The 15,221-nt window shown below is 44.8% G+C and overlaps 1 protein-coding gene across 1 annotated transcript; it reads left to right on the top strand.

Moving 5' to 3' along the window:
* Positions 1-14,118: 14,118 nt before the first annotated feature.
* On the top strand, positions 14,119-14,979 carry LOC147424705 (uncharacterized). Its single transcript, XM_086500159.1, has one exon. It carries the CDS (start codon positions 14,307-14,309, stop codon positions 14,898-14,900), a length of 594 nt encoding a protein of 197 aa, XP_086356285.1. The 5' UTR covers positions 14,119-14,306; the 3' UTR covers positions 14,901-14,979.
* Positions 14,980-15,221: the final 242 nt, after the last annotated feature.

Raw genomic sequence — 15,221 nt, 5'->3', positions numbered from 1 at the left:
ACTGACGAGGCATGTCAGCCACATGCATCTCCTGGCTGTCCGCAAAAGACGCATCAACCTGTCGTGCAACCTCAGAGCAAACCAGCTGCTCTAGGTGTCTACTGGAAGACATATCCTGCACAACTATATCCCCATGCTCACTGTCGAGCATAGAAAGAAATGACTGCATAATCACTGACATCTCAGCCTCCTCTGCAATCATACACTGCAAACATGACCACTCAATCTGCTGTGACTCACTAGAGCTCTCATGCTCTAACTTCGTATACATAGACTCTTGCACAACGTCCTCCTATCGTGACTCAGTAGAGAAAGACCGCTCTACCTGTCTATCCTGCATAGTAGCACAACTGAGTCTCTGCTTTGCTCAGTCACTAGCAAAGCATGCATGTCTGACTCTGCCACCTCTCTATGTGACTGCTCAAGTCGTTTCCCAACTGTGTGCACAACGAGCTCACTACTCTGCATTCCATGCAAAGTACCCTGCAACCCATGAGAAAAAGAGACTCGCCTGCTCTCTCGCTCTCTACCTGGCTACATGATCACAGAGACAACACCGTCTCTCCTGTCATCCACATGCAATGGGTAACCTGTACCACTCCTGGCACCTCTCGCAATCACTAGCGAACCCAAATGCATCACAAAATCTCGCTCTTGTAGCGAAATCTGACATCCACAATCTCTAAGCTGACCAATCGAGATCAAACTCACCATCAAATCTGGTACATAACGCACATGACGCAGGGTAAATCTCATACCACTGGGCAAGGACAAACATACGTCTCTTGTACCCTCAATGTCATACACAACACCATCAGCCATGTGCATACAACCAAGTCTCCCACTAGAAAACGTGCTAAACCACTCACGATGCGATGTGACATGGAAAGTAGCATCTGCATCTAGCAACCACTGCGAAGAGAGTGCACTATCCACATGTATAGCATCTCGTGCATAGCTCGAGATAAAAGTGACATCCCCGTCACTAGTATACTCCGACACTACATTTGCCTCAACTGTCAAAGCAACTGAGTCCATGGCATCACTACATACATCTCTGAGACTGCCATGTCTCCTACGATGTCACATACGACGAAAACAGCGCCGTCTAACGTGTCCAAAATGACCACAATACCAACATGTCACATGTCGGCCTACTTGTGAATGTACATGTCTCACACGAGTCCTTGATGACTCAGATCTATCATACATATCATGTAATCTGCGCCAAAGTGCTCTCGTAGTAGTCTCATACATAACAAGAGCATATACAGATTCTGCAAGGTGCAAAGAGTGTGGATAGTGCCATCTCCTCTAGCTCCTGCCATTGATCATCATACATGTTTGAAGGTCTACCTGCATCACCACTCAATGGTCGATGCAACCCTCGCTATGTCAATGCATCAAGCATACACTCTCTCCATGCTGCAAAGTCTGACCCATCAAACATGCACATTTCGGAGAGATCATAATCTGAGCGATCACATGTCTCTGCCATGAGCACAATATAGCAAACTAGAAAGCAAAACCACCTCACCAACAACACCTGGAAACTGTCTACAAATATGGCCAGAAACACAATGTAAAACCTGTGAGACACACTCCAAAATAGAGCTCCCGCAATGTCAATACAAGCCTCGCCTGCTCTAGTATCACACTGCAATCTGTGAGCTAATCACCAAGCCCACACTGTGCGGTATCGATGTATACACATGCACAAATCTCCCACCTACAGAGAGCACCGCACGCAAATATTGAGTGCAACCCGCAATCTCTACCTAGATCGCATAAATGATGCGCATAAAACTCCTGGGAAAATTTCGCCAGAGTTTCGTCAGTAAAACGGTCACAAAACCAGTAACCAAACTGACTGCACACTCAAAACCATGAGCAACCAAAGCGCATCAAACCGCACTCCAAATGCATGCACCAATCTCCACACTTTGCATACATCATTGCAAACACCTGCAAATCTAGTACACAAATATCTGCTCTACCTGTGACTGCCCAAAAACATGCTCGAGGCATACATTGCAGAGCTCAAAATGCAATCCCATTAGTCTCCCTGAACATCAAACCACATAAGGAATACATCGTATCCTCCCACCTGTGAGAAAACTTGCAGCAAATATCACTCTCACATCTGAGAGCAAACCATGTGTGGAATCCTCGACACACAATAAACAACTGCTGCTGCAGAAAATTCAGCATTCATAATTTTGAAATTCTGATATGACGAGCGCGTCCGGAGCGTGCCAAAACCCCAAGGTAGACTTCTAGATCACATGTATCCGAGTCCGGGTGTGAAAGCTATGCCAAAAAACGCTGTCTTCGGTCCAAAAACGCAGCAAAAACTTGCTGCTACTGCAGAAATTTCAGAGGTCAAAATTAGCTCAAATGGACATCACCATTGCGTCCGGAGCGTGCCAAAACCCCAGGTTACACCTTAACCTTGCATAAATCGCATTCCATATGCAAAAGTTATGCAAAAAACACTGTTTTTGGGGCCCGAAAAATGACCTGCAGAAATGAAAATCTGCATTCTTCCTGCAAGTATGGCTGCAAATAACCATACACACTTGTAATACACTCTTCCCTCAAGCTTCCATGAGCACAGATCTGGTGTTTGCTCACCGATCTCAAGCTTCCACCGAAAGCGAGCTCACCATAGTCGAAAGCTCACTCTTCTATAGCACTCCATCTGTCGCGCGAAGCCAAAGCTCTGATACCAATTGAAGGGGATCGGGGAGCACCACAGACGGAGAGTGAGAGAGAGAAGGAGACACACGACTCAAATATGGGTGGGGAGACTCCAAAAAGTGAGCAGCCCCCTATACACTTATGCTATGTATAAGGTATACAAGTCAGTGGGCGCCCAGACTCTGTGCGGCCAGGCAAGGCACAGGCGCCTATACCCCAACACAAGGTCCTACACCACTCCATTCACTTCCTTTGGGAGCGCGCGTCGACGCTCGTCTCAGGGCAGCGAGCGCCGTGAGAGACAAAGCGTCCGTAGATCTTGTGGTTTCGCATGTTTTGGTAGTGGTGGGGGAACAGAGTCCCCACTTTCAAAGCGTGCCGTCCCTGACGCAAAGGACAAGGATACTGACGCACCTGTGTCAGACACGCATGGTTGCTACACTACAAGAGGTTATGTGCTCTTGTGACGCTCTTAGCGACGGAAATACACTGGGTTTTTATAACCCCCGGCGTCGCTATAAGCGTCGCTACGAGAGCGTCGCTATATGCGTCGCTATAGCCGTCGCTATAGGCGTCGCTATAGGCGTCGCTATATAGCGACGCTCATAGCGACGCCTATAGCGACGCTTATAGCGACGCTCTCACAGAAGAGTATAGCGACGCATATAGCGACGCTACAGAGCCATAAATAGCGACGCATATAGCGACGCCTGAGAGAATATTTTTTTGGTGGCAGGGCATTGAATGCCTGCCACCCATCAACCATATTGTACTTGATTCACTTTTTAAAAAAAGTGCAAAGGTAAATAATAGACCCAAAATAGTCACCCACAAGACGCATTGTTTGCAAAATTGACAATTGTACACATCATAGACAAACTGAATTGATTGGCAAATGTAATAATGACAATTGTACAACATCATAGGCATAAAGAATTGATTGGCAAAAGGAATTGCGGTGACAAATGTAATAATATACATGGTTCAAAAAGACGTATAAAATCCGTCTCATGATACATAAGCTATGAGAAACCCTAAACTAATGCTATCTAGCTATGGCTAAACTGACGTCGTCTAATCAGACGTCTCATCGCGTCCAAGCGGCGTATCTGTCGGATTCTGCAAAAAAAGACAATAAGACAGTTTTCAGTAAGTATAAACATATAACGACATTTATAAAACAATACAAAAAATAAAAAAGAGTAAACCCTAATACTAACCATGCCGCCGCGAGAACTGAGAATGTCCATCAGGGCGTTTAAGCCCTTCCTGCCTGCGTACTCGCGCTCGTACGGTGTGGGATCACGTCCTGTCATCGACCACTGTCAAAACATACAAAGATTTCATTATGTTAGAACTAAAAAACTCATAAACCCTAAACTATCGAACATGCATAAAGAGCAATGTGAAAAGACTTACAAAATCGGCCTCAAATGATGCCCATCCACCGCTCCCCAAGTGGTGCGAGCTCCCTGCCTCTACTCGCGCTCTGGCTGCATCCTTTTGTTGCTTCCACTTGTCGGGATTCTCGCGCGCTGCTTTCTTCGCATTCTTCCAATCTTCTTTGGCCAGCCAATCTGGCCTATTCCACCCATTCTTGATTGCTTTTTGCACTTCGGAACGCTTGTGTTTGCAGTATTCGCGCATTCGAATCTTCATCAGGTCTTCATTGAAGCGCTGATCCCGTGTTGGAACGGGAAACTCATCATGAAGTATGCTGATGACTCTGTTTTTTAAATCACTTGGTACTTCACTCCATTTGTTTAGTATATAGTGTCTAAACAGCTGAGAGCAAAGACCACGCATGCGCGAGATCACCTTCTTGCCGTCATCATCCATGATGATGCCGCCGCTGATGTCGACGGAGTAAGGCAAGCCCTCTGGCCGGTGACGCGTGAACCTGGGTGTCCCGGCAGGGGTCTCTAGCGGCGTGTCGATGGGGGTACGGACGTCAGGTGTCTCCACCGGCGTCTGGGCCCCGAAGCGAGGAGTGTCGAGTGGGGTGGCTCCTGGCGGAGTAGGTAGAGGTGTGTAGCTTCTAGGAACAGTCAGCCGTGCAAAACCTGGCGTAGATGGCGATGCTGTGGCTGGTGTGGGGGCGGGCAAAGAAGGGGAGGGTAAAGAGCCTCGTCGAACACGAGGCGGTGTGGAGGCATCGGTGGCGGAATCCCCACAACAACCGCCACCGCCACCACTAGAGCGCCGGTGTCTAGACGAGTGTGAAGCTCGTCTCGTCGACGCCGAAGCTTCGGAGCGCGCCGAATGCTCCGAAAGAGAGGGAGATGCGGATGGTGTAGGAACGCGCGATGATGCGCCAGAGCGATGACGCTCCACGTACCACTGTCTCTGCTGCGGTGACAAAGAAGAAAGAAACTCCTCATCATCCATACCTGCATTAAACACACGAATATTTAAACTTAATATTGAATGAATAGAGTAGACAATGACGCAAAGACCATTAAATACAATGACGTAATGACGCATATAAATACAATGACGCAATGAATCGAGTGATAGAAGAGGCAAGTCGAAAACTCAGAATTTTCAATCAAAAGATGTGAGCGCGAGTAGAAAAGAGCGTTATACACCATGGAAGGTACTTAGAGAGCTAGAGCTTTTACAGCACGGAGCAAAATTGTTCAAATACAATATTTGTGGCTTTAAGAGATCTCTCTCTCATCCTCGCATAACTCAGCATAACTTCCTATATCTATATAGAGCTCTCCGTTTAAACACATATCCTCTGTTTCATTTTGTAGCTCCTCTGCATGCACCCCATATAGAGTAGTAGCATCTTGATGCTCGTCTGGCACCACCGCAGCGGCTTCTGATTGAGCATCTTCTCTGATCTCCTCCATTGATGTCGTTGTGATTGGCACATGGTAGCCTTCATACGTCCTTGCACTACGAGGGGCTACCTCTATGACGTACCACCAGTTTGATGTAGACTTTGTAGGATGAAATACTACCTGCCAGAGCCACATAACTTACATGAGAGCTTTCAAGCACATAACTTGTAAAAGGGGGATGTTAACTATTTATATACTTACTTGTTCACAATGCTCGGGTAGTACGAAAGTGTCTCTTAGGTCAGTCCATTTCTTAGTAGAATCCACCTCAAGAAAACCAGACTCTCCTCTACGCACAGTAGCGTTTCGACCCTCCATGATTATCTTGAACCATTGCACGTCGAACAAGTCGACAAAAAATCCTCTGTAATCGATCCTCAAAATCTCTTGCAGCGTGCCGAAGTAAGTGAGTTCCGCCACCACAGGATCTGCATCAGAGGAACGTCGTCGACTAGACTGTTCAAATTTTGCCATGATTCCACAATCTTGAGTAAAACGCTTTTTGTCGATTCGTTCCACCCTAAAATGTCGACCTTTACACCATGCTGCTGTGTATGACTTATACTACAACGAACAAAGATTATGAGTGGCCGTTCAAACGTTTATAAATAAAGTCACTTGCTAGTCGTACATTGCAAACTTACCTTGGTCGCGCAACCCCGAGAGTACTCCCACTCTTCTTCAGTCACTTCGTCACCGCATTGTTGTGCGCTTTTCAATTGGTTGTGCAACCATCTTAAGCTCATGAAGGTTGGTAGGCTCTCCAGAACCGCTGGATAGTGCATCGGTGGTCGTCTTCCCCGTCTCCACTCGATTCGTGCCCTTTGTCGCTCTTGCTTTGCATCCTCATATTGTGAAATCCACTTTTGCATCACTGGATTGTGAAGCATGCAAAATCGGTTGATTTTAGCCTCTAGATCTTCCGTCATCTTCTTCTCAACACCGAGATTGCACATGACAATCCCAGATATGCGCTCATCATCTATGGTTCGCCATAGCGTGTCCCGGGATTTATCAAATCCGTCTAGCCACTCTCCAATGTACACTAGGGACTCTGATACCAACCAACCTTCTGCCATGCTACCCTCCGGACGTGCCTTTTGACGCACATATCCCTTAAGCGTTTTCATGAAACGCTCTAAGAAGAACATCCATCTGGAATGAACTGTGCCAGCTATTTCCACCTCATCAACTATGTGAACAAGAAGATGCACCTGAATGGTTAGCATTGTAGTAGGAAAATGTTTCTCAAACATGCACACAAGCTCCGCAGCATTTAGTTTGGCGAATGGTATGGAGTCTACGTCGATCTCCTTTTGTGAGATCCATTGCACCAGCTTTGCAAGTTTGTAGATTGTGTTACGGATGTCGAGAGACAAACATCCCTCAATGGCAACCGGTAAAATAAACTGTAAAGTATGTGCAGCAATGATATTAAAGTCCACATTTTATGCAATGATATTAAAGTCCACTATGAACGTACCTGACACATTTTATGCCAATCGTGTGACTTCAAACCGGTAAGCTTTCCTTCTTTAGTAAAACACGTTCGGAGCGAGTGCATTACGCCAGTGGGGGTCCGCAAAGATCGAATGGCCTCTTTTACTTTGCGTTCTTGGGCTCCTGTGAAAATCCATGGTGCTTTAGGAAGTTTTATCGATCCATCAGACGCTGTTTGCGGCCAATATTGCTCCATACGATCCACATTTCTAAGGTCAACTCTGGCTCCCAAAGTATCTTTCTTGCCGGTCAAATGGTCCCATAGTAGATTACCCACATTCTTGAATATGTGCATTGGATCGAGCAAGTGATTGATCACGAGTCGAGGCCAGTATGGTAACTCGTACCATAGAGATAGTCTCTTCATCCCTGGAGGCAATCCGTCATCGCACATCTCCTTCTGCTCTAACCATGCTTGTGCAGACATCCTTGGTGGCTCTCTTCCCAAAAAGCCGTCGCGTAACACATGATTCTCCGGAAGATACGCTTGATGACCTTCGTAGATTTGCTTCTTCAGTGAGGGTGCCCTACGTGCATTCATCTAGGTCCACATGTGACACATGCTCTGTATCCGCTTGTTTGAAGCCCTGCATGTATACACATGATAATAGATCAACTATGGGGAAAAACAAGATTTACAGTGTCTGAGAGAGGAGTGTCAATAGATCACCTGAGCATTCTGTTAGCCCGGGATAGTCATGCATGGTCCACATTAGAAACCTCTGATCAAAGCATTCCGTCGTCCTGTGTGTCGGCTCATATCCACCACCTCTATGCCAATCCACAATTGTTGTAGCTCTTCCAATAGTGGACGAAGATACACATCCATATTCCCCACTTTATATCGCCCTGGCACAATCAAGCTTAGCCATAGGTGCCCCTTCTTCGTAGTCAACCACGGGGGAATGTTGTAGTTGACGATGACAACGGGCCATACACTGTAAGATGTTGATCTTTGACCAAATGGATTTACGCCATCCATAGCCAGGCCTAAGCGCAAATTTCGAGCTTCCCTGGCAAAATCCGACCATGTTCCATCTATATGTTTCCAGGCTGCGCAATCTGCAGGAATTCGTAGCACACCATCCGAAGATTTATTCTCCTCATGCCATGATGCTAGGGCGGCCATGGACTTACATTCGAAGAAATGCTTGATGCGAGGAAGCAAAGGAAAATGTCGCAAAACCTTTTGTGGAATTTTTGTCCCGTGGAGATCTACTCGATATCTTTCGGAATCACATTTCGGACACTTCTCCATGTCTGTGTATTCCCCTCTGAAAAGAATGCAGTCATTAGGACAAGCGTGGATAGAATTGTAATCCATCCCCAAGTTTCGCAAAATCTTTCTTGCTTCATCTCGGGAATCTGGCATCACATTGTCAGCTGGTAGAATGTGCTCTTTCAGCAATCTACACAACATAAAAATATGATACAGTCGTGTAAAAATCTATCAGATCATTATACACCATGAGTTCTATTAAAGTAAACTAATTGTAATAGATCACCTGAAAAGCGCTGTGACGCTAGTGTCACTCCATCCAAACTTTGCCTGCATGTTGAGAAGAACCAGGAGTGCTTTCAATCTAGACATACGTGCTCCATTATACAATGATGTATCGGCTTCACTTTTCATATCATCATAGATAAGCCTTTCTGAATCCATGATCGTCTCGATCATTTCATCAATCTCGGGCTCAAACATTGCCTCGTTGGGAATGTGCTCTGCATGATCATCCCCCGAGCTGTCAGAGGCTACATCTTGTGGCCTCACATATGCTGCTTGACCAAAGCGCCTGCGAATACGTCTATTGGGTTGCAAGATTGCTGCTTGTTGGCCAACGTCAGAGTCCGACGAGTTATAATTGGCAACAACTCGATCTATAATAGATGGATCGAACTCGCCAAATTCACGAACGTGCTGCAAAGAAACACGTCTTGTCCGTCGCACAGCATGCTTGCATTGATTACAAGGACATAAGACCCTCGTTGAGAGATAGGTGTTTCGGTTGGACGGTCCCACATCCTCGTCGCTACTCATAATGAGGATAAAAAACTTATAACCTAAACAACAAATTTAATATTCTATTGGCATTCTTCGTCTTATCTCTCTCTCTCTCTCTCTCTCTCTCTCTCTCTCTCTCTCTCTCTCTCTCTCTCTCTTTACCTCACATTCTCTAGTCATGTCCAATCCCCGCACACCTCGGTCTAGAGGTGCACGGAGATCAGAACCACCGGGTTATAATCTCGTCTTTATTGGTCAATACCTATATTTGTGGGTACAAGAAATCTAGACACCCACGTCTACATGATACTGCATGTAGTGGACAAAATCCCTTTGCCTCTTCTCTAGCTGTAGCACTTCACTTCATCTTAACATCTTTTCACAGTAGATCTTTTCACTGTTCGTCTAACTCTAAACCCTAAACCGTAAGTAATTCTTGCGTGGACTCGATCTAACGTAAATAAGCGTAAATCTAAATAAACGTAAATCTAACTAAAAATAAAGCTAAATCTAATTTAACGTAAGTCTAATGACTAGAGGTTGTCTAGATGGTCATTGTGTCGGGGATGTAGTGACTCTTGCCGCCCTGAAGATCCACCTTCTTCCCTATCTTCTGAAGACATTTCACCAGTACTTTTGGATCGACGGAGCCCACTATGAGTGAAGGCAGCAATACCCTATATTCCATTGAGGGCTTTCTTCACCCGCTTCATGCAGGCATCGCAGTCTATGGAGACCCGCATCTAATCTAATATAACATAAATCTAAATCTAGCTTAAATAAATGTAAATCTAGTTAAAAATAAACCTAAATCTAATTTAATGTAAGTCTACATATAACCCAATCTTTAACGTCTTTTAAAATAGTTTCCTACGACGTTATAACTCTCTTCTTCCTGTGTGTGTGCGCGTGTGTGGATGTGTGTGCCAATAAAAAGAGATAAATGGTATAACCTTTCTATCACCCATGCCAAGTATGATAGATTGATTATGCCATTTCTCTCTTGAATAATAGGTCTTCAGTTCAACTCCTCGTCGGCTAGATCTTTAGGTCTTTTAATTTTAATTAGTTTCCTACGACGCTCCCTTAGTTTCTCTTTCTTTCTCTCTCAATGTGTGTGCGTTTTTTTGGATCGTATGCATGTTTTTTTCTCTTTTCCTCTCTCAATGTGTGCGTTTTTTGTTTATGCATGTTCTCTCTCTCTTTTTCTCTCTCAATGCGTGCGTTTTTTGTTTATGCATGCTCTCTCTCTCTTTTTCTCTCTCAATGTGTGTGTGCATTCTTTGTTTATGTATGTGTGTGCGTTTTTGCACTCTCTCTCTCTCTCTCTCTCTCTCTCTCTCTCTCTCTCTCTCTCTCTCTCTCAAAAACACTATATGTGTGTGTGTATGTGTGTGTGTGTGAGAGAGAGAGCGAGGGAGAGAGAAAGAGGGGAAGGGAACATGAGAATGAGGAGAGGGAAGGAGCATACCTGGCTCTCCTTCCTCTCCTCGTGTGTGTGTGTGTGTGTGTGTGTGTGTGTGTGTGTGTAAAAGAAAAAGAGAGAGAGAGAGAGAGAGAGAGAGTGAGGGAGAGCGTTACCTGCTCTTTGCTTGAGGGCGCCGAAAAACTCAGATCTGAGATCTGAGTTTTTGGGCGCGCTCGGTTATTTTTTTTACCCCAGCTGGCGTCGCTATGAGCGTCGCTATAAGCGTCGCTATGAGCGTCGCAAATTTCTTTGTAAATTTGCGACGCTCATAGCGACGCTTATAGCGACGCTCATAGCGACGCCGGGAAATTTTTTTTTGAGCGTCGCTGTGTGAGCGTCGCTAATGTGAAGAGCCTCTTGTAGTGCTACTACATGGTTAAATATGGCGGGGAGGTTGACTTCGGCACAGCACAGGGCAGGGCATTTCGATGCCATGTACAAATTCTTATACATTCAACGTATAAGAACTGTTTTATAAAGTTTAGAGACCGATCATGCACGGTACATTGAGGATGCTCTGTTAGCTAGATTTCCAAACGCCCCTGATCAATGTTTTTCACAACGATGGTTGGAGGGCTACATAAAAACATTTCTGAAAAACAAGCAGTCCAGTGTGCGGTGCACAACAGCCAACCAGCTCAGAGATCCAGACAGGAGTTACCGCGGTGGCAACATGGCAGACGCGGAGTGGGAATGGGCAATTCAAGAAAAGAGCGATCAAGTTGCGACGGGCTCATCATACAAACAACAACCTGAGGCTCGTGCAAGACAAACTCCCACACACTATGGCTCAGGAGGCAAGGGAGCTTGGAAGGATAAATATGTAAGATTAATTGAATTATAACGTCGATGGATGATTATAAAGATTGTAGTTGATGATTTGGTACTGTTATTGCTAACTTAGGAAAATATCACTCTCTCTCGACCAATCAGAGAGATGGTCAAGTATCGGGAGCGACATACATAATTTGATACTTGGCGATGGTTGTTCGAAAACAACCACATCTCTCACGGGCAATTCGACGCGGCGGTTGGATCACTACAAGCGGTAAGTTTAAACAAGTAATTTTGTATCAATTGTTTTGAGCTGTTGATAATTGTTTAATTTGGTTTGGGTTTATGTAGAGTCAAAGTGATCAAACATACATGCCTCTGGACGATGACAAGATAGAGGAGGATTAGATAGAAAAATATTTTGTCCAAACTTTCGTAAAGTCCCAATGTGGCACAATGTATATACAACTATTTACTTTTTATTGTAACTTTTTTAAATAAATGATCTTCTGCATTTTGAATTGTCAAGGCAAAAGTAAATTCAATTTTAATTCTTTGGTATTTTTTATACTCTTCCAAACAACAATTGATGTGTCATTGTTTTATGTAGGTCAAAAATAAAGGTGCTCATTTGGGTGAGCACCCTTATTTTTGAATTGGCGTGTAGCAACAATAAACGCGGTAATAAATGCAGCAACTGGCGCGATAATAGAAGCGTATATATTGCCGTGACTATTACCGCGTTTATTGCTGATAAACCACTATCACGTCCATAGCCGCGGTTAAATCCGCTCCCGTAAATTTTTCTCTCTCCTTTTTCCTTTGTTTGTCCGCGGCTATGGACGCAGTTATAGACAACTCCTCTTATAGTGTTTGTGGGCCCAACAATCATCAGACAAAAGATTGTTTCAAGAAGAATGCTTGTGTTCACTGAGGTAAAACAAATCATCCTTCACATAGATGCTTTCAAAAGGGTAAAAATAAATTTATGTGATTAAGCGAGACACCAAATCTCCAATATTTTCTGTTGACATGAAGCTTTTTAGATAAACTCTTTTCATGTTTTTCCTTGTCAAAATAAATTGGCTATAGACACTGCCACACATGAGTGGTAAGACCTCCCAAATTATCAGCTTTTTGTTCAAGTCCTATTTTGTTCTGCTTCTCATGAGGTTACTGGGTACACCTTAAACCCAAGGTTTGGCAGTGAACCAAAAACTCCATTTATTGGTAGCTAATTTTTTGACCTACACCCTATCTATCCAAGAGGGGCTGGTTTACTAATATAGCACCAGGTTATGGATACACCAGGAATCCTTGGTTGTGAGAGAACCTAAAAACTCACGATTGACGAGTACACCGAAAAGTCGAGGTATCATGAGAGGGTCTGTCTAGTTCGGGCTTCAGAGGGGGATTGTTGGGTTCAAGCCCCTGACGATAGGATACAGCCCCTATTTTATAATTGATAAGAGCCACTCCTTTTTTAGCAGTTTGCATGGCAAAGAGAAACATCTATATATTGTAAATTTTTTTATCAATCAAACATAGCGTTATTTTTTTTTGCAAGCGTGTCGACTCTCTCTCTCTCTCTCTCTCTCTCTCTCTCTCTCTCTCTCTCTCTCTTGTTCATCTCTGCACCTCTTTGCTCGCCATGGCTGCACGCCATCATCCCCCATAAGCTCTCAAGCCTATCACTATTGGTACCTTTACCCTCAGCTTTATTTGGCACGAGGTCATGTGCGCCATGGGATCAATGGTCCCCATGCAAAGGCATTTGGATTCATAACCTTGTGGCCTCACAGTTAAAACAAGAAATGCACGCGTGTAAAATGGTAAGAGCGTCTCTCCATACACACTTTAAAGGGCCGGGCAGCTCAAAAGGCCCGTCATTTTGGCATTCTGATAGTTGGTGCTCGATTACTGGTTCACTCGCTAAAGGCGACCCAACGTTGTGGCCGGTTGTTGAAGCACCCCCAACAAAAAAGCTGCATATCATTCCTGCTAATAGCTTAGTTTCGGCGGATTTGTGTGACGAGCTATGAGGTGCGCACTGAACAGTTTGAAAGCCCCCAAACGGCGGTTTAAGAGGGCTTACAAGGGAGGCCTCTGAGGGCATCAGCCTCTCACCTAGCGGCAAGTGTTCAACTCCAAGGTGCGAGGAGATGCGATACTCGAGATTAGTTTTTCTCTCCACTCATCTCAAGAATATGGCCTCGATCGCTCAAATTCCAATCTAGCGCCTTTAAACTATTGTTGGCTTACCTAAAGGTCAGGTGGGCAATCGAGAGTCGAGGATATATGAGCCGGTTCTCATGAGGGTTTGATTTTCAAAATGTTGGTAATATGTTGCCAATTTTTTGGTTTCACATGGAGTGTTTCCACTAAATAGTTGCCAACAAGTTGCCAACAAGTTCCCAAAAGGCTCCATGCCCAAGGGGTAGAGCAAGATGGCAACCACAAGTGAAGACAAAGAGAAAAAAGTGTTTTTCGTTGAATGGAGGAAAAGACAAACTTTTTTTCCACTTCTCTCTCTATTCTCTCACTTACTTTTCCCATTCATTTTCCATAAAAAAGAAATCTCTCCCACTCTCTCACGTTTTTAGATACCTTCCATGAGAACTCACAAAATCAACTTGTTTGTTGCCAACCAACCTCTCATGTGAACTAGCTCTATGTCAAACTGCCACGTCGGTGCTATATTGCGAATCGCCGAATCCTCACAGCGACGCGGATAACCGTTGACTGCAGGATTGCCTCACTGCGAATCGCGATGTAGTAGACGTGGAAGTGGAGCCTCTCTACTCACGATGGCTTTAATGTCAGCACCACATGCCTTCCTCAAGCAGGAAAGCCAACTCTGCCTCTATTAAACTCGTACAAAGCAGTACTAGAGGCTGCAGTACTCTTTTTCTCTCTCTCTCTCTCTCTCTCTCTCTCACACACACACATACACACACATAAGTCGAAGATGCCAGCATCTGCTTTGCATTATATCTCACATTGACAGACAGATATGGCGCCGCTAGTGCGAGCAAGCATCCTTCTGGCAGCTCTGCTGATGGTGATGGCGGTAGGGGGCGAGGGTGCGTCGGCGCCCAAGGGCGTAACCCTCTCCTTCCCGCCCTTCACGTCGGCGATCAACTGCAGCATCGACGGAATGGCGGATACGCTGCTGACGCCGAGCGAGGTATGCAAATTGAGGGACGGAGGGAAGGAGGTGATACTGTCGTCGGACAATGTGGTGTCGGCAAGGTATCAGTACAAGAAGAAGTTGGAGTTGTGGAGGTCAAAGGACAAGTATGCGGCATCTTTCTCAACGGCCTACGTGGTGCGTCTTCAGAATATGGGCTTTGCAGGTGCGTCTTCAGAATATGGGCTTTGCCGTCAACAGCACCGTGCAGCCGGACAAGAGCAAGGCCCGCCTCTACCTCAACTACCGCCTCCGCCTCTCCAACCTCGTGAACGCCGAGTCCTACATCGGCTTCTCTTCCCGCCTGCCCCAGGACGAGAATGGCGCCTACTTCCTCTACAGCTGGAAGTTCTCCACCTCTTGGGTTCCCGTCACTTATCTGTAAAAAAAATCACTCCATTTTTCTTGTACAAATAATAAATAAAACCGTGTCCATATCCATTGCATATTATGTTAAATGAAAATGCAGCCCTCAAATTTCACATTTATGTGCTAATTTCCCGATGAGCTAATTTTCCTATGGATATCTTCTTGATTAGTTAAGAAGATATTTTCTTGCTTAGTGTTCTTTGTTTGGTGGACCAATCGTCTTTTTTCACTCACGTCATCAGCATATCTTACATGTATGCAATACCACATGAAACATAAGTGATTGTATAAGGGGTTATACAATCTTGCTCCATTCATTTATTATATATATATATATATATATATATATATATATATATATATATATAT

The sequence above is a fragment of the Adiantum capillus-veneris genome, chromosome 25 (genome assembly GCF_014529385.1).
Source record: "Adiantum capillus-veneris isolate H3 chromosome 25, ASM1452938v2, whole genome shotgun sequence".
In the NCBI taxonomy this organism is placed as follows: domain Eukaryota; kingdom Viridiplantae; phylum Streptophyta; class Polypodiopsida; order Polypodiales; family Pteridaceae; genus Adiantum; species Adiantum capillus-veneris.
This window is presented reverse-complemented; position numbering and strand designations above follow the sequence as displayed.